This window comes from Mastomys coucha, unplaced genomic scaffold, assembly GCF_008632895.1.
Source record: "Mastomys coucha isolate ucsf_1 unplaced genomic scaffold, UCSF_Mcou_1 pScaffold12, whole genome shotgun sequence".
Classification (NCBI taxonomy): domain Eukaryota; kingdom Metazoa; phylum Chordata; class Mammalia; order Rodentia; family Muridae; genus Mastomys; species Mastomys coucha.
The window spans coordinates 46,251,213-46,269,402 of NW_022196894.1; the positions used below are offsets into that span (position 1 = coordinate 46,251,213).

At 39.5% G+C, this 18,190-nt stretch overlaps 1 protein-coding gene across 1 annotated transcript in view; it reads left to right on the plus strand.

Moving 5' to 3' along the window:
• Positions 1 to 18,190, plus strand: part of Morc1 (MORC family CW-type zinc finger 1) — a 212,158-nt gene that overhangs the window by 151,265 nt on the left and 42,703 nt on the right. Inside the window, exons 18-19 of the mRNA XM_031360105.1 lie at positions 8,213 to 8,281; positions 12,467 to 12,712. Coding sequence (XP_031215965.1) covers positions 8,213 to 8,281; positions 12,467 to 12,712 — 315 coding nt within the window. The remainder of the gene's footprint in view (positions 1 to 8,212; positions 8,282 to 12,466; positions 12,713 to 18,190) is intronic.

Genomic DNA, 18,190 nt, shown 5'->3' on the forward strand with positions numbered 1-18,190 from the left:
TTCCTTCTCTTCTTCCTCCTTTTCCTTCCCCTCCTCTTCTCTCTCCCCTTCCTCCTTCTCCTCTTTCTCCTCCTTTTCTTCTTCTTCTTCTTCTTCCTTTTCTCCCTCCTCCTCTTCCTCCTCCTGTGTTTTTCTATCTACCCTTGTGTTTTTCTTCTATTCCTTGAAGCCAGTAAAGTATCTTCTATTGGCTTCTTTTTTGTAAGATGTATTTATTATTATATGTAAGTGCACTGTAGCTGTCTTCAGACACCAGAAGAGGGTGTCAGATCTCATTACAGATGGTTGTGAGCCACCATGTGGTTGCTGGGATTTGAACTCAGGACTTTCAGAAGACCAGTCAGTGCTCTTAACCACTGAGCCATCTCTCTACCCTTTCTATTGGCTTCTTGATGTCTTCAAAATGTTATGTTTGATCATAATTATTAATGCTTTTTTTATTCAAAATGTGATTAGAAACTCTGCTGTTGCTGGGTGGTGGTGGCACACACCTCTAATCCTAGTACTTGGGAGCAGAGGCAGGCGGATTTCTGAGTTCGAGGCCAGCCTGGTCTACAGAGTGAGTTCCAGGACAGCCAGGGCTATACAGAGAAACCCTGTCTTGAAAAACAAAAACAAAAACAAAAAAAACAAAAAAAAAAAGAAAGAAAGAAAGAAAGAAAGAAAGAAAGAAACTCTTCTGTCCTTTTCTGTGTCTTTTGTCTTTTTGTAGAAACAGTTTAACATTCAATTAAAATGAAAGAGTAGAATTTATGGGGTTATAAAATGTCCATTTACAATTATTGTTTAGTGATGTGATTAGTAATACAGGTCTGATTCCATTACAATAAAACTGTATAGCAAACTAATTATTTTTAAGTTATTATTAAAAATGTTGTAAATTCAAATAATGTAATTGAGTCATATATGATAGCCAGGCTAGTCTCAATCTGCTTTGCCATATTAAGAATCAGTCTCATTATAGATAGTTGCCAACACTTAACTGGAAATTAATGTACATGACACCATTGAAAATGCTTACAAGGTATGATAGCATCCATCCGGCATAGAGTATAGAATCTGTCAAGCTGCTGGGCGGTGGTGGCACACACCTTTAATCCCAGCACTTGGGAGGCAGAGGCAGGCGGATTTCTGAGTTCGAGGCCAGCCTGGTCTGCAGAGTGAGTTCCAGGATAGCCAGAGCTATACAGAGAAACCATGCCTTGAAGAAACAAACAAACAAACAAACAAAAAGAATCTGTTAAGCTATGAATTCAGAGGATATCCTGACAGTGTTTCAACTGTGAATAAGATAGGCAGTACACTCTAGGACCATCTGTCTATCCTATAATCAGCAACCCTTTACTAAGCATCTATAACACACCAAGTGTTATGTTCTGTGCCTCATATTTGAGAAACAAATTTGAAGTTCTGTCTATTATAGTGCATCATTGACATGTAACTGTATGATCGTGTGATGCAACCATATAGGTAGGTAGAATCCTGGGGGACTGTGGGTGTAAGTGTAGCTGTAAATACACACCATTCCCACTCTTTTCTGAATGTCCTTTGAGAACAAGGCACACAAAGGACAAAGATGAAACCGCATTAAGCTAGGAAACATCTACCAAAGATGATGCTCAGGGTTGCTTGGGGGAGTCCAGATGAAACAGGAGCTTCAAAGGAAAAAGGAGAAAGCAGTTGAAGAGCCCCAGCAAGAGCAGGTCAGAAGGGTCAGCTCATGGGAACCTACAGAGAAGCACACTTGTGGAGATGGAAAAGGTACATTGTTTACAACAGAAAGAGGGCTTCTGAGACAATGGCCAATTTATGGAAATAGAATATACAGGATGCTTGTGAAAGAGCTTAAGAAGCCATGATTGACAGAACAGCAGTTTGTATAGATATGAGAGAAATGGCTTTGCTTGTGAAGAACCTGCTGGAATCTTACCTTCCATTCTACTTTTCCTGTGGAGACACTCTGGCCAAAAGCAATCTTGGTAAACGTAACTCATAATAATGTATTTTTAAGAAATGAACCGGGCTGGAGAGATGGCTCAGCCGTTAAAGGCTAGGCTCACAACCAAAAATATAAGAAATGAACCAATGAAGCCCCCCCTTTTTTTATTTCTGTAGCTTTAACACAAAACATATTAAAAAGTAAAAACATTTTCTGAAATGTTCTGTGAGCTGAAAACCAGCATGGTTCTTCTTTAGGGACCTGGATTCAGCAGTTGGGATGGATGCTTTTGGACCCGAAGCTGGAAAGATGGATGGGGTTTAGCAGAAAGATAAAGCTAGACAGGACCATTCAGGCCAAAGACATGGGCTGTCTGATGGTTCCGTAATACAAAAGGGGGCCGTGTAAACAGGGAGGAGCATCAGGCACACAAAAGCAAGAGGGTGGCAGAGGGATGAGAAGTGGTCAGGGCCAGGGGTGGACATTACAAAACAGCTCATAAGCCCATGGATACAGTGAGTTTGCATTTGCACAACTGGAATTGAAAGTTCATGTGCCAGGCACCTGAGGCTCAGCCATGGTACCACCTTCCAGGGCAGCGTTTCTTCATCCTGACTGCATATCCCAACCACTTGCAGAACACTAAAAGATGTGCTGCCAGAACTGCACCCCCAACCTTTAAATTAGGATTCCATGTGTAAGGATGTGATACAATTTCAGGAGGCTTTTCTAAAGATTCTGATAACATGTATGCAAATTTGATTGTAACATTTTCTTCTAAATTTGATTTATTTATTTATTTTTAACTGGATATTTAATTTGTTTACATTTCAGATGTTATCTCCTTTCCCGGGTTTCCCCTCTTCAAACCTCCTACACCATCTCCCCTTACCCTGCTTCTATGAGGGTGCTCCCCCACCCACCCACCCACTCCCACCTCACTGATCCAGCATTCCTCTACACTGGGGCATCAAGCCTTTGCAAGACCAAGGGCTTCCCCTCCCATTGATGCCAGATAAGGACCCTCAGTTCCTTCATTCTTTCACCTAACTTCTTTATTGGGTTCCCTGTGCTCAGTCCGATGGTTGGCTTCGAGATCCGCATCTGTATTTGTCAGGATCTGCAGAGCCTCTCAGGAGACAGCTGTATCAGGCTCCTGTCAGCAAGCACTTCTTGTCGTCCACAGTAGTGTAAGGGTTTGGTGTATGCATGTGGGATGGATCCCCAGGTGGGGCAGTCTCTAGATGGTCTTTCCTTCAGTCTCTGCTCCACTCTTTGTCCCTGTATTACCTTTAGACAGGAGCAATTCTGGGTTAAAATTTTGGAGATGGGTGGGTGGTCCCATCACTCAATCAGGGTTTCCATGCCTAGCCTCTGGATATGGTCTCGACAGGTTCTCCCTCCCCTTTGTGGGATATTTTAGCTAACGCCATCCCTGTGGGTTTATATTATTTGTGACTATTGTGAAGGGTGTTATTTACCTAATTTCTTTTTCAGCCTGTTTATCATTTATATAAAGAAAGGCTACAGATATGCTTGAGTTAATTTTATATCCAGCCTATTTGCTGTAGTTGTTTATTAGCTGTAGCAGTTCTCTGGTGGGATTTTTGGGGTCACTTAAGTATACTATCATATCATCTGCAAATAGTGATATTTTGACTTCTTCCTCTACAATTTGTATCCTTTTGACCTCCTTTTGTCGTCTAATTGCCCTGGCTAGGACTTCGAGTACGATATTGAATAGGTAGGGAGAGAGTGGGCAGCGTTGTCTAGTCCCTGATTTTAGTGGGATTGCTGCAAGTTTCTCTCCATTTAGTTTGATGTGGGCTACTGGTTTGCTGTATATTGCTTTTACTATGCTTAGGTGTGGGCCTGGAACTGCTGATCATTCCAAAACTTTTACCATGAAGGGATGTTAAGTTTTGTCAAATGCTTTTTCACCATCTAATGAAATGATCATGTGATTTTTTTTGCATTTGTTTATGTAGTAGATTACATAGATGGATTTCTGTATATTGAACCATTCCTGCATCCCTGGGATAAAGCCTACCTGATCATTGTGAATGATCTTTTTGATGTGTTCTTGGATTTGGTTTTTGAGAATTTTATTGAGTATTTTTGCGTTGATATTCATAAGGGAAATTGATCTGAAGTTCTCTTTTGTTGGGTCTTTGTGTGGTTTTGGGATCAACGTAACTGTGAGAATAAATTGGGTAGTGTTCTTTCTGTTTCTATTTTGTGGAATAATTTGAAGAGCATTGATATTAGGTCTTCTTTGAAGGTCTGATAGAATTCTGCACTAAACCCATCTGGTCCTGGGCTTTTTTGGTTGGGAGACTTTTAATGACTGCTTCTATTTATTTAGGGGTTATGAGACTGTTTAGATGGTTTATCTAATCCTGATTTAACTTTGGTACCATCTATCTGTCTAGAAAATTGTCCATTTCATCCAGATTTTCCAGTTTTGTTGAATATGAGCTATTGTACTAGGATATAATGACATTTTTTTTTTATTTTCCTCAGTTTTTGTTTTATATCTCCCTTTTCGTTTCTAATTTTGTTAATTTGAATACTGTGTCTCTGCCCTCTGGTTTGTCTGGCTAAGGGTTTATCTATCTTGTTGATTTTCACAAAGAACCAGCTCCTAGTTTTGCTGATTCTTTGTATAGTTCTTTTTGTTTCTATTTGGTTGATTTCAGCCCTGAGTTTGATTATTTTCTGCCACTTACTCGTCTTGGCTGTATTTGCTTATTTTTGTTCTAGAGATTTCAGGTGTGCTGTCAAGCTGCTAGTGTATGCTCTCTCCAGTTTCTTTTTGGAGGTACTCAGAGCTATGAGTTTTCTTCTTAGCACTGCTTTCATTGTGTTCCATAAGTTTGGGTATGTTGTATCTTCATTTTCATTGAATTCTAAAAAGTCTTCAATTTCTTTATTTCTTCCTCGACCAAGTTATCATTGAGTAGAGGGTTGTTTAGCTTCCATGTGTATGTGAGCTTTATGTTGTTTTTGTTGTTATTGAAGACCAACCTTAGTCCATGGTGATCTGATAGAAATCATGGGATTATTTCAATCTTCTTATACCTGTTTCTGACTGATTGTATGGTCTGTTTTGGAGTAAGTACTGTGAGATGCTGAGAAGGTATATTCTTTGTTTTAGGGTCAAATGTTCTATAGATATCTGTTAAATCCATTTGGTCCATAACTTTCGTTAGTTTCACTGTGTCTCTGTTTAGATCTGTCCATTGATGAGAATGGGGTGTTAAAGTCTCCCACTATTATTTTGTGGGGTACAATGTGTGCTTTGAGCTTTACTAAAGTTTCTTTGATGAATATTCCCTTGCATTTGGAGCATAGATGTTCAGAATTGAGAGTTCATATTGGTAGATTTTTTCCTTTGATGAGTATGAAGTGTCCTTCCTTATCTTTTTGATAACTTTTGGTTGAAAGTTTATTTTATTTGATATTAGGATGTCTACTCCAGCTTGGTTTTTAGGACAATTTGTTTGGAAAATTGTTTTCCAACCTTCTACTTTGAGGTAGTGTTTGTCTTTGTCTCTGAGGTGGGTTTCCTGTATGCAGCACAATGCTGGGTCCTACTTACATATCCAGTCTGTTAGTGTGTATCTTTTTTATTGGGGAATTGAGTCCATTGATGTTAAGAGATATTAAGGAAAACCGATTGCTGCTTCTTGTTGTTTTTGTTATTAGAGGTACAATTATGTTTCTGTGGCTTTCTTCTTCTGGGTTTGTTGGAAGAAGATTACTTTCTTGCTTTTTCTATGGTATTGTTTTCCTCCTTGTGTTGGTGTTTATCATCTATTATCCTTTGTAGGGTTGGATTTGTGGAAAGATATTGTGTAAGTTCAGTTTTGTCATGAAATATCTTGGTTCATGGTAATTGAGAGTTTTGCTGGATATAGTAGCCTGAGCTGGCATTTGTGTTTCCTTAGGGTCTGTATGACATCTGCCCAGGATCTTCTTGGTTTCATAGTCTCTGGTGAGAAGTCTGGTGTAATTCTGATAGGCCTGCCTTTATGTATTACTTGACCTTTTACAGGTGCATATCATCTTTCATTAAAGTATATACACACAAACACACAAACACAATCCCCCATATAAAAACCACACAAGTAACAGAAAGTGGAAATTTCCACACTTTGTGTAGTTAGCTGCACAATGGTAGTGCTGATGAAAGCGTCTAGTCTAGTGTGATGATAAAAGGTGCTACAAAGTCACTTCCAGGATCCTACTATCAGGTTTTGATAAGGCTCTTACGTAACTGCCATAGGAAGCCGAGCATCTCTGGTTCCTCAGGTTACCTTTCTCTTAAATGTAACTGCGGCTGAAGGACAAGAAACAACAAGATAGTCACATGTGCACAACCATTAGGGATCCAGGGTTGAGGGGCGGGGGCGGGAAGAAGCCCGGTGCATGTGCCCATTCGCCTGGCTTCCCCAGCACGTGCTCTCTCCTGTATTTCTTTAAGAGAGTTATTTATGTCCTTAATATCCTCTATCATCATGATGAGATATGATTTTAAATCAGAGTCTTGCTTTTCTGGTGTGTTGGTGTATCCAGGACTTGTTGTGGTGGGAGAACTGGGTACTTCCTGATGATGCCACATAGCCTTGGTTTCTGTTGCTTATGTTCTTGCACTTGTCTCTTGCCATCTGGTTATCTGTGGTGTTAGCTGGTCCTGTTGTCTCTGACTGTGGCTTGTCCCTCCTCTAATCTTGTTTGTCAGTACTCCTGGGAGACTAGCTCTCTCTGGGTGGAATTTGGGTATGGAGAGTTGTGGCACAGGGCCAGCTTTGGGCGCAGATGGAAACCAGAAGGATCCTGTCCCAGGCTGCTCCTCAGTTCCTATGTCCTGAGGGTCTGGGCAGGTCCTTTGGAGCAGAATTGGTGGTCTCATCTGTGCTTTCAGGTGTGTCAGCACTCCTGGGAGACCAGCTCTTTCCTGGTGGGATTTGGGTATGAAGAAGCTGGCACAGGGTCAGCTCCTGGAAACCAGGAGGATTTTGATTTATTTTTTAATTTAGTTTTATTCAGCATCTGTGTGTATATGTGTGTGACTACTATGCCATATTATGGTTGTCAGAGGACAGCTTTGTGGAATAAGTTGTCTCCTACCCTAACATAGGTTGTGGTATTTAATTCAAGTTGCCAGGCTTTCTTGGTAAGCACCTTTATACATCAAGCTATTTCACCAGCATTTTCACTTTATTTTTTTATTATATTTGTTTATTATTTATTTAGTTTAGTTGGAGGAAGAATGCCTTAGTATGAGTGTGATTGGTTCTTTCCTTTTTCTACACTGGTATGGGAAACCTCAGGTCACAGGTCTTGGTGACAAACACATACACCCACTGAGCCACCTCACTCTTTGATGGTGACTTTGGCTTAATGCATTTTAAATTCACAGAAGATTCAAGTGGGGAAATTCACATGGCTTGATCACTGAAAGGCATGAGAAATAGAGACGGTTTATGAGCCAGGAACATCCTGAGCCTCTAACGTGTGTGTGTCTGTGCTGATGGTCCACCAATCAAGAGAGATCCCATGAGGAAGTGCTGTGAAAATAACCTGTTCGGATGTAGAAGGGTGCCCTTGAAGGTACTTGCAGGTAGAACATATTGCTAAGAACTATGTGAATCCCAGGACAGTGCGTTTCAAGCCAGCCAGGCCTACATAGTGAGACCCTGTCCTAGAGCAAAACAGCAGCAGTAACAGAAATAATAGCTAAAAGCATCAACAAAAGCATGAGCAGCAAACGAACACCCTCTTCAGAGGGAACATCAAAGGAGTACCCTCTTCAGAGGGAGCACCAGTTCCCCTTCTCCCTACCCTGCCTGGGGATACATGAAGCTTCTGAGTGCTATACATAAGACATTCACCAGTTATCGAAGCTCAGCCCACTGCTCCCAGCAAGGAAGAATAATGCTTCAGGTCAGAATGCCCCTGAACATTCCAGGAAGAGAGCACAGAGCAGACAGGAGAGGAAGGGGATTATGGGATGGCGAAGCTGGATCTAGACAGGGTTTGATGAAGTTGCTCATAAGACATTGAATCTGCAGTGCTTGCTAAAACAATCAGATGTTATAGTACCTACACCACTGTAAGAACATCCCTGCAGCAGATCTGAAGGATTGTGGGTAAGGACTGTGATCTTGATACTTCTTTAGGAAAATAAGAATACTGAGTTTCTATAATATGCCAACTGAAAGGTATTTTGGGGGTTAATAAATTTGCTTTAATATTTTCTTCCCACAGAAGTCTCAACTTATAGTAACAAGCAAGATCCCTGAGCTTAAGTCCTCCTGCTTTTCCCCAGCACTCAAGGTGAGCAATTAATGTAAGATTCAGGATCCAGGGAGATAGCTTGGCTATTAGGGGTGCTGGCTGCTCTGACAGAGGATCTAGGTTCAATTCCCAGTGTTTCACAACCATCTTTAGTCTTGGGAGATCTGACACCACCTTCTGGCTTCTAGGGGCACTGTATGCATGTGGTATATAATGTGCAGGTAAGATACACATACACATATAAGGAAATACATAAACTAATGTCCAGCCATTTCTCACATAAGCTTCATGGGTCACCAGATTTTACTGTGGATGGTTAGTTCACAGAGTGAAGCAGTAATAGATTTTAGCTGACACTGTTTTTGCACTAGACTGACATATATTTATTAGCAAAATTTAAAAAAATAATATTTAAATCACTTATCTCAATGATTGGATGTGATAACAATTAGCTTTTTAAATTTTTATTTATTATTCTCTAATACAATACTTCCCAACCAGAGATTCTCCTCCTTCTACTCCTCCAATTTCATCTCCACCTCCCCTCTTCCCCATATCCATCCCTGCATCCCCGGAAAAGACCAGGTCTTCCATGGACATCAACCAAACATAGCACATCAATACTGGAGGATACAACCCAATAGGAGAAAAAAGGTCCCAAGAGCAGGCAACAGAGTCAGAGATGCCCACCACTACCACTGTCAGGAATCTCCTCAAAACACCAAGCCAACAACCATAACATACATGCAGAGGACCTAGTGCAGACTCATGCAGACTCCCTGATTGCCTCTTCTGTCTCTGTGAGCCCTTATGAGACCTGCTTAGTTGATTCCATGGGATGTGATCTCCTGGTATCCTTGACTTCCTTGGCTTCCACAATTCCTTATCCCTGTCTTTGCTCAATTCTCCAAAGCTTCAGTGGAGGGACCCTATGGAGACCTGCAACCTGGGCTCTTTCTCCATCTAAAGGTCGGATATGGGTCTCTGAATCTGCTCCCATCAGCTACCCGAGATAACCTCTCTGATAACAACTGTACTAAACATTGATCTATGAATATAGCAGAAAATAATTAGGAATATTCTCTCTCTCTCTCTCTCTCTCTCTCTCTCTCTCTCTCTCGGTTCTATCTTAGGTCTCTGGTTCCTGGTCATCCATATCCATGAGCTTTCTCTCATGTGGGCCTCACATTAGATCGGTCACTGGTTAGCTACTCCCACCACCATTGCCCAAGCACATCTTACAGGCAGGACAGATTGTAAGTTGAAGGTTTTTGTGGATGATCTGGTGTCCAAGTTCCACGGGAAACGTTGACTAATTACAGAAGATGGCTGATTTAGGCTCTGTATCCTCCATACTGGAACTAATATTTTAAAAATATGTTTCTAGTAGTTTCTATGAGAAAGTAATTGATGATTTAGTTTATGGAAATACATTTACTTATAAATATTCTATATACATAATTCTTCTATATTTATGTGAGTGCACATACATGAGTATACATGTGTGTGCTGAAATCCTTCATGGGTGTGTGCATGCTTGTAGAGACTAGAAGGCAGCTGTAGATGTTGTCTCTCAGGCATCATCCACCTTGGACTTTTGTTTGTTTGTTTTGTATTGTTCGTTTGTTTGTTTGTTTGTTTTGGTGAAATAGTCCCTTGCCTGGACTTGTGAAGTGAGCAGACTTATCAGGAAAATGAAGGGATCCACTAGTTTCCACCCCCCTAACACTGAGATTATAAGTGTGTATCTCTGTACCCAGCTTTTTAAATGGGTTCATGTCCTCAAGTACTTTCTTGTTTTTTAATTTTGCTAAATGTCATATAATGTTATATTTATCAATTTTCTACCACCTAAGATTTAAAATTTCGGATCCCTCCTTGTAACTCATACCCGCAGTATCAATATCAGGGGGCCAGAGGCAAGAGGACTGCCGTAAGTTCAAGAGAACCAGCTTGCAGCCAGCTGGGTGGTACATGGTGAAATTTTGCACATGCATCCTTTTCACATATATGCTATAATAACATAAAATCAAGTGTAGAGGACATTTCAATCAGTTGAGCATCTTTAAAAAGGAATAGTTGTGAGCCCTCAGAGCTTCTTAGCTATAGTAGACACATAAATGTATAGGAAACCTGACAGTTTCAAATTGTTCCTACTTTGTTTGTGTGTGTCCATGTGTACGTGCATGCCAGAAGTTGCCATCATGTGTCTTCTCCAACAACTCCCTATCTAATCTGAGATAGATTATAATATATAATGTCCAAAAGTTTTGTTTTATATAAACAAAAGTCCAAGGTGGATGATGCCTGAGAGACAACATCTCTCTATAAACGTGGAGCTTACCACCTTGCCTAACTATCTCTGGTCAGCAAGCCTAAGGACCCACAGGTCCTCACCCCCCCTAAGTGTTACAAATGTGCAGTGCTGCATCTGGCTTTTTATGTGGATGCTGGAGATCCAAACTCAAATCTTTCTGCTTGCCTTCTCCCTAACCCTTAGCCACTCATATGTCTTCGAAAGTTCTCCATATTTGCTTTAAGTATTGAAGCATTTTCTCCCAGCATGTCTCTTTAGTTTGGGTTGCTGCTACTTGCATTTTCTGTATTCTACACAGGGACCAAAAACTTCTGAACCCAGGAATGAGTTGGAATGCACATGAGCTCATAACCTTGACCCTTCTTTTCATAGAAATTTATCTAACTCACCACATAGCTGAATTTCAGAATCAGGCACAAGAACAATATGTTCTATTTGTATTAAAGTTGTTTCTCCAGGATACCAACCCACCAGTCACCAGCAGGAAACTTAGGCATGCTAGAAAAGCACCAACATTCCACCCCAAAGTCTCCTGATTCTGTTTGATTTCTAGCATAGAGACCAGACTCTAGCTAATAGGTGCAATACTCATCTATTTCTTTTAGCACATGGTCCTTCACAGGTTGAAACAGAGGCCACCAGGGACAGGACTCAGGATGGGAGATGTGGGATTGGCCTAAGGATGCCAACTAACCTCACCTCACATGCACCAGGAAGGGAAAGGCATGTACACTTCTGCTAGGAGGAAGTGAAGCTACATTGTGTGTTCTCAATGCCAAGTCTCTGCATTCAGCACACCTCTGCAGCTCCTTCTGAATCTGCCAAGTGAACTATTTATTACTGAACTATGCAGTCATTCAAACGGATGTCCAACCCTTTTTATTTTTGAATTTTTTATTAGTAGTGAGAAGCATGGCTGATTATTCAGAGCATCACAATGGGTAGAAGTGCAGAGAAAACATGTCTAGGGCATGCTCAGCCTGTCACACTCAACCTCAGTCTGCATCATGCTCTGCCCCACAAGGCTCAGAGGGCATCACAGAGGAGACTTGTAAGAGTCAGAGATCAGGATGGTATTCTGTGACTTAGTGTCTTCTGAGCGTGGCAGGGCTATTGCATTTGTAAATACAGGAGCTATTGCTACATGCATCCTATCTGCCCAAGACTGAGTCAGTCTGCATTCTACCATGAATGAGGAAGGGACACACAAATCCCAGACCAAGTTGAGGCACTATTTGCAGGGAATGGGTATTAGAGAAAGGAGTTATATTTCTTTAGAGGCATGGCCTTGCTCCAGTGTGTGGCACCACACCCATGTGAATGTAGGCAGCATGAGTTGGACTTAACTGATTTAAGAAAAAACAGGAAATTGGAAAGAGGATGGATGTCTCTTAGCTGCTTTTCTACTGCTGTGACAAAGAACCGTGACTAAGGCGACTTGGAAAAGAAAGCCTTTAATGTAGGGTTTCACAGTTCCAGAGGATGGCCATTCATCGCGGGGAGCAGGGAACATTGTAACAGGCAAGAAGGCATGGCAGGAGAACTAAAACCACAGCAGAGAACTTACATCTGAGGGAGGGAGGGAGGAGGAAGGGTGAAAGGAAGGAGGGAAGAAGGGAAGAAGGGAGGGAGAAGAAAAGTACGCATGGGAGTATAAGAAACCATGCTAACTGGGAATGGTGTGAGTTTTTAAAACCCGAAATATATGAATCTATGGATACTACTCACATTTGAACATACATTGCGGAGATCTGGGAGAAACTGGTGGGCAAGACTAGGGAGGGAATATAATCAAACTACATTATATACTATAAAAATATAATGCAGTGTTATGAGAGAAAATAGTAATTCACCATAAATGATGCAACTACAACTCATAAAATTATGTCTTATTGTTTTTAATTAAGGAAAAGTCCAGACTTGGGAGAATCAAGCCTTCAGGGAGTGACTTAACTCAGGGCAGCCCTTCATCTGTTGAGCTTTCACTCAGCCAAAGAAGCCAAAAGAGAAGCACAGAGGATGGTGACTCTGATGTGGAGTTCGTCTGCATGACTAAGATTCCAAAGAAGTCTGCAAAGAAGAACAGGAAGTACCTGCAGCCAGGTCACACGCCAGCTCTGTTGGAAAACCTCAAACTCAAGGACACAGCCCAGGCACGTCTTTTTTTTTCCCCCATTCTTTTCTCTTATTCACAAAATATATAATAATTTCCTTGTTCTGGAAATAGCATGTGGTAAAGGTTTTTGCTTCATTTTCACATTTTTAGCTCACTCTAATTATGGGATGTACATCGCAACCTGTGTTTGCTGGATAAGGTCCCAATTTCTATTTTTTCCCTTTGGTTCTCTATTTTGGAAGAAAAGTTAGATTGCTAATATCAGCACAATTCAGAGAGCTCAGCCAAGTGACAGTGCCCCAAAGAATGCCTGGATGAGATAAGAGCTCACATTTGTGTTTAAACGAAGAGGACAGGAGAAACTTCTAACCTATCACAGCCAAGGTGTGGTGGTTTGAATATGCTTGGCTTGTGGGAAGTGGCACTATTAAGGAGGTGTGGCCTCGTTGGAATAGGTGTGGCCTTGTTAGAGGAAGTGTGTCCCGGTGTAGGCAGGCTTTGAGGACTCCTAGGGTCAAGCTCTGCCCAGGGAGGAAGAGAGTCCCCACCTGGCTACCTGCAGAAGACAGTTCCCTTATGGCTGCCTTTGTATCAAGATGTAGAACTCTTAGGTCCTCCAGCATTGTAAGCCAGTCCCAATTAAATGTCTGTTATCAGAGTTGCCTTGATCATGGTGTATCTTCACAACAAGAAAGCCCTGACTAAGACACATGGTTTGTTACACTATAGTCAAAGTTTGGGAAGAATTGACGTCAAATATGAATACACTACTAAAGAGTTGGGACTATTTGTTTTGTTTTTTAATTTTTATTATCATTTGCTAATTTGTGTACTTATTTAATATATTTGAGACATATTCACACTTGTTACCCCATTCATCTCTTGTCTATACCTGTAGGATTCCTTCTTCTTCCCCAAGTCTTAAGACTAATAAGTTTATCACGCTAGAATTTCCAGGTATGCAAATATGTGTTTCCTTTAAAGAATCAGAGCACACACATTCCTAAGGTATTATCATCATCTCCTTCTTGTTGTCAATGTGTGTACTCACTCAGTTACTAACAGTACTGAGGATGAGGATGTGGTGCCTGCAGGTGAGTGACATTCCTCCTTTTAAGATGTTTACTGCTCAGTGCTCAGAGCCTCTTTCCCTGGCATCCTTTCCTAAGGATGGCTTTCCATAAGCCTCATTGTTCTTTCCATTATCTTCTTAATCCCTCTTGATTGTCTCCTAATAACATTGTGGTGGTTTGAATGTGCTTGCTGGGGAGTGGCACAACTGGGGAGGTGTGGCCTTACTGGAAGAAGTGTGTGCCTGTGAAGGTTGGCTCTGAGACCCTCCTTCTAGCCAAGTGGGAACCAGTCTGCTTCTGGCTGCCTTTGGATGAAGATGTAGGACTCTCAGCTCCTTCAGTTCTGTGGCTGCCTGGAAGCTGCTGTACTTCCCACCTTGATGATAATGGACTGAACCTCTGAGCCTGTAAGCCAGCCCCAGTTAAATGTTTTCTTATAAAGAAAGCTTGGTCATGGTGTCTCTTCACAGCCATGGAAACCCTAACTGAGACAAACATTCACCAGTGAAAGGTAGATACGGACCACCAAGGAAAATAGTCAAAGGATTTACCCTTGGCTCTAAAGCAGTGTGAAGAAACGTTTGAACAACAAGTATCTACTGAGCTCTTGTCCCAAACTGTGTGGTAGGAGAGAAGGGACTTCCAGTGTGGTTCTTCTATCAGGAATTATTTTGAACAGCTACTTCATTGAAGCCTTCCCTCCTCTACAGCACACATTATTTTGAGTTGTTCCTGAAAATTAGCAGATGGGCTCATCTTGCTTGTCTTCAGTATCTGTGGGGAAAATCCTTAACCCTAAAAATCATTTTCTCATTGTATTTGGGGGCCATTTGTGTTCTCAAAATAGTTGAAACCTATTTCCCTTCATTTTGAGAATTTTACCCTCATCCTCTTCTTGAGACTGTGTGAGCCCTATGATGCCCAGCCATCATCCAGAGAGTCTTAAGTTTCTTTGAGTTACCTGCCACATTTGAATGTATAAGTCCATATGCTCAGCGAGTATTTATTTAACCCTTGTTGAATGTTTAGAAAATAAAAATCTTATAGGCATATCTACTTTATTCTGGAATTTGAGAAAAACTCATTAGCTGTGAAGTTTCAAGATTGTAGATTTGTTGATATATATGTATGTATATATGTATACATATACATACATATATACATACATATATACATACACATGTATATGTTACATGCTTTTAAAAATAGATTAAAAATTTAGCATGTGTTTAAGTGTTAAAACCACATATTTTAGATCTGAAATATAGGGATTAACTTAGTATACTATGTATATACACATACATGTATATATATATACAAGTACATTTTATACTATATTCATACATACACATATAAACATGTACATGTATTTAAAGCTAACATGAAGTGAACTAACTTATCTACTGCTTTATATATGCAAACAGTTCTGTAGCTTTTCATAGTGTACATGTGTGTGTGCACGTGCGTACGTGTGTGTCCGTGTGTCCATCTATTCTGTATAATCTTGTTGTGAACTTTTCAGCATATGTATACATATGGCTCCTCTCCTCATCAAGCTTACTATAGAACAGCTTCATATTTTCACAGGCAGATGTAAACTGTGACTGTGGCAGATGCTTAGGTTTTTTTTCCTTTATTGTTTTGAAAGAGTTTTACTCCGTTCCCTAGGCCTCTCTCCCTCTTCAGCCTCCAGAGGAGTAAGAAATAGATTTGGCTGCTGCTCTGCCTAGCATGTTGTTTGTGCATTTTTCAGCTTATTTTATTTTTTTTTCAAATTTTGTATAGAATATATTTATATCCTATATAAAAATATATATTCTCTCTCTATATTCTATATCTTATATATAATATATAAGATATATGTAATTATATATATATAAGATATAGAATATACATGATGTTATATATAAGATATAAAATATATATAAGATATAGAATACTGTGCTCTTTTTTTAAATTGATTTAAGTTTTATTGCATTATGGAGAAAAGATATAATTTCAGTTTATCTGAATTTGTTAACATTTAAAAACATATTTTAAATAAATAGAATTACATCACACTTTTCTTTCCCTTTTGTACATCAATTCCTCCCAGAGACCCTCCTTCCATACCTGCAATACCTTTTTTTAAATTTTTGTCACATTCTTTAAAATTTATAAAATATTGTAACAATAGAAATTAGTAGTATAAGCTGGACATGGTGGCACATGCCTTTAATCCCAGCACTTGGGAGGCAGAGGCAGGTGGATTTCTGAGTTCAAGGCCAGCCTGGTCTACAGAGTGAGTTCCAGGACAGCCAGGGCTATACAGAGAAACCTCTGTCTCAAAAAACCAAAAAAAAAAAAAAAAAAAAAAAAAAAAAAAAAAAAAAAAAAAAAAAAAAAAATTAGTAGTATAAAAGTTGTTTGATATAAAACAATCAATTATACAGTCTTATGTAGATGCTTGTCTGCAGTAATACTGAAAATACATATGTTTTTCTCAATATAAATTTTAAATAACTCCAAACATATTAGCTGTATATTTTAAAATAATATACCACTGCTAGTTTTTTTTAATGAACATAAAGTCTTCTTGTTTCTTTGTTTGTTTGTTTTGTTTTTAGTAGAGTTTAAAATCTTGACTCTTACTGTGCTACAAGCCCAAAATAAGAACAATTTTTAGACATTGGAGTTCATTGTAATAAGACTGTACTACAATGCCCCTCACATCACCAAAGGATTTTACGTCCTTAGTAGCTAAACTAAGAGTTGATAGTCCTGCTGTGCATTTCCTGCTATGGTCAAAGCTATTTGACTAGAGTGTCTTCATTCTCAGCCCACAGAGAACAGGTTACATTCTTTTGAGAAATGGTGTGTGAATTAAGATGGTCTATCCATGAAGTCATCCATTAACTGTTTCAATGAACAATGGTTCTGCTTGGAGGGTGGCACAGACATTAGGTGAGGGTAAGAATCTGGTTCATTGGCTGTGATGATTTTGAAAAGCATTCATCTGAGAGAAAGAGTAACTTATAAAGTTCTCTTCGAAATTGATACAATAGTTACAAACATCAAGCAAAGCATTCAGTCTCACTCTTTGTTGTTCTCTTATAAGCCACCTACCAAGTTAATTGTTTATGTTTCTTTTGACTGTATAAATAATATTGAAATATGTAAGCTGTTCTGAAAACCATATAGTGTAAAAACATCAAATAAACAATCCTACTAATAGAGAGGCTAAAATAGAAGAAGCATGGTTTCAAGACCATTATATGGTACCCAGAAAGACACTGTCAGGTCTTGCTGATGAAACAGATGAAAGTGTATATGGATTGCACAATATTGGACCTATTTCTCCAATTACCAAATTAGAGAGACCACCAGATGATAGCCAACAAATTTCCAATTCCTCATACTTTTGAATTTGAATCGATTAGGATAAGTTGGTAATATTAATTTTTATATTAAGAGATATTAAGAAAAACTAATTGTTACTTCCTGTTATTTTTGTTGTTAGAGGTGGAATTATGTTTGTGTGGGTTTGTTGAAAGATTACTTTCTTGCTTCTTTGAGAGTATAGTTTTGCTCCTTATGTTGGTGTTTTCCCTCTATTATCCTTTGCAGGGCTGGATTTATGGAAAGATATTGTGTAAATTTTGTTTTGTCATGGAATATCTTGTTTATCTATGGTAAATCTATGGTAATTGAGAGTTTTGCTGGGTATAATAGCCTGGGCTGGCATTTGGGTTCTCTTAGGGTCTGTATGACATCTGCCCAGGATCTTCTAGCTTACATAGTCTCTGGTGAGAAGTCTGGTGTAATTCTGATAGGCCTGCCTTTATATGTTACTTGACCTTTTTCCCTTACTGCTTTTAAAATGCTTTCTTTGTTTAGTGCATTTGGTGTTTTGGTGATTATGTGACGGGAGAAATTTCTTTTCTGGTCCAGTCTATTTGGAGTTCTGTAGGCTTCTTGTATGTTCGTGGGCATCACTTTCTTTAGGTTAGGGAAGTTTTCTTCTATAATTTTGTTGAAGATATTTACTGGCCCTTTAAGTTGGAAGTCTTCACTCTCTTCTATACTATTATCCTTAGGTTTGATCTTCTCATTGTGTCTTGGATTTCCTGGATGTTTTGGGTTAGGACCTTTTTGCATTTTGGGGGTTTTGCTTTTTGCATTTTCTTTCACTGTTGTGTCAATGTTTTCTATGGTATCTCTGCATCTGAGATTTTCTCTTCTATCTCTTGTATTCTGTTGGTGATGCTTTCATCTATGACTCCTGCTCTCTTTCCTAGGTTTTCTATCTCCATGGTTGTCTCTCTGTGATTTCTTTATTGTTTCTATTTCCATTTTTAGATCCTGGGTGGTTTTGTTCATTTCCTTCACCTGTTTGATTGTGTTTTCCTGTAGCTCTTTAAGGGATTTTTGTGTTTCCTCTTTAAGGGCTTCTAGTTGTTTAC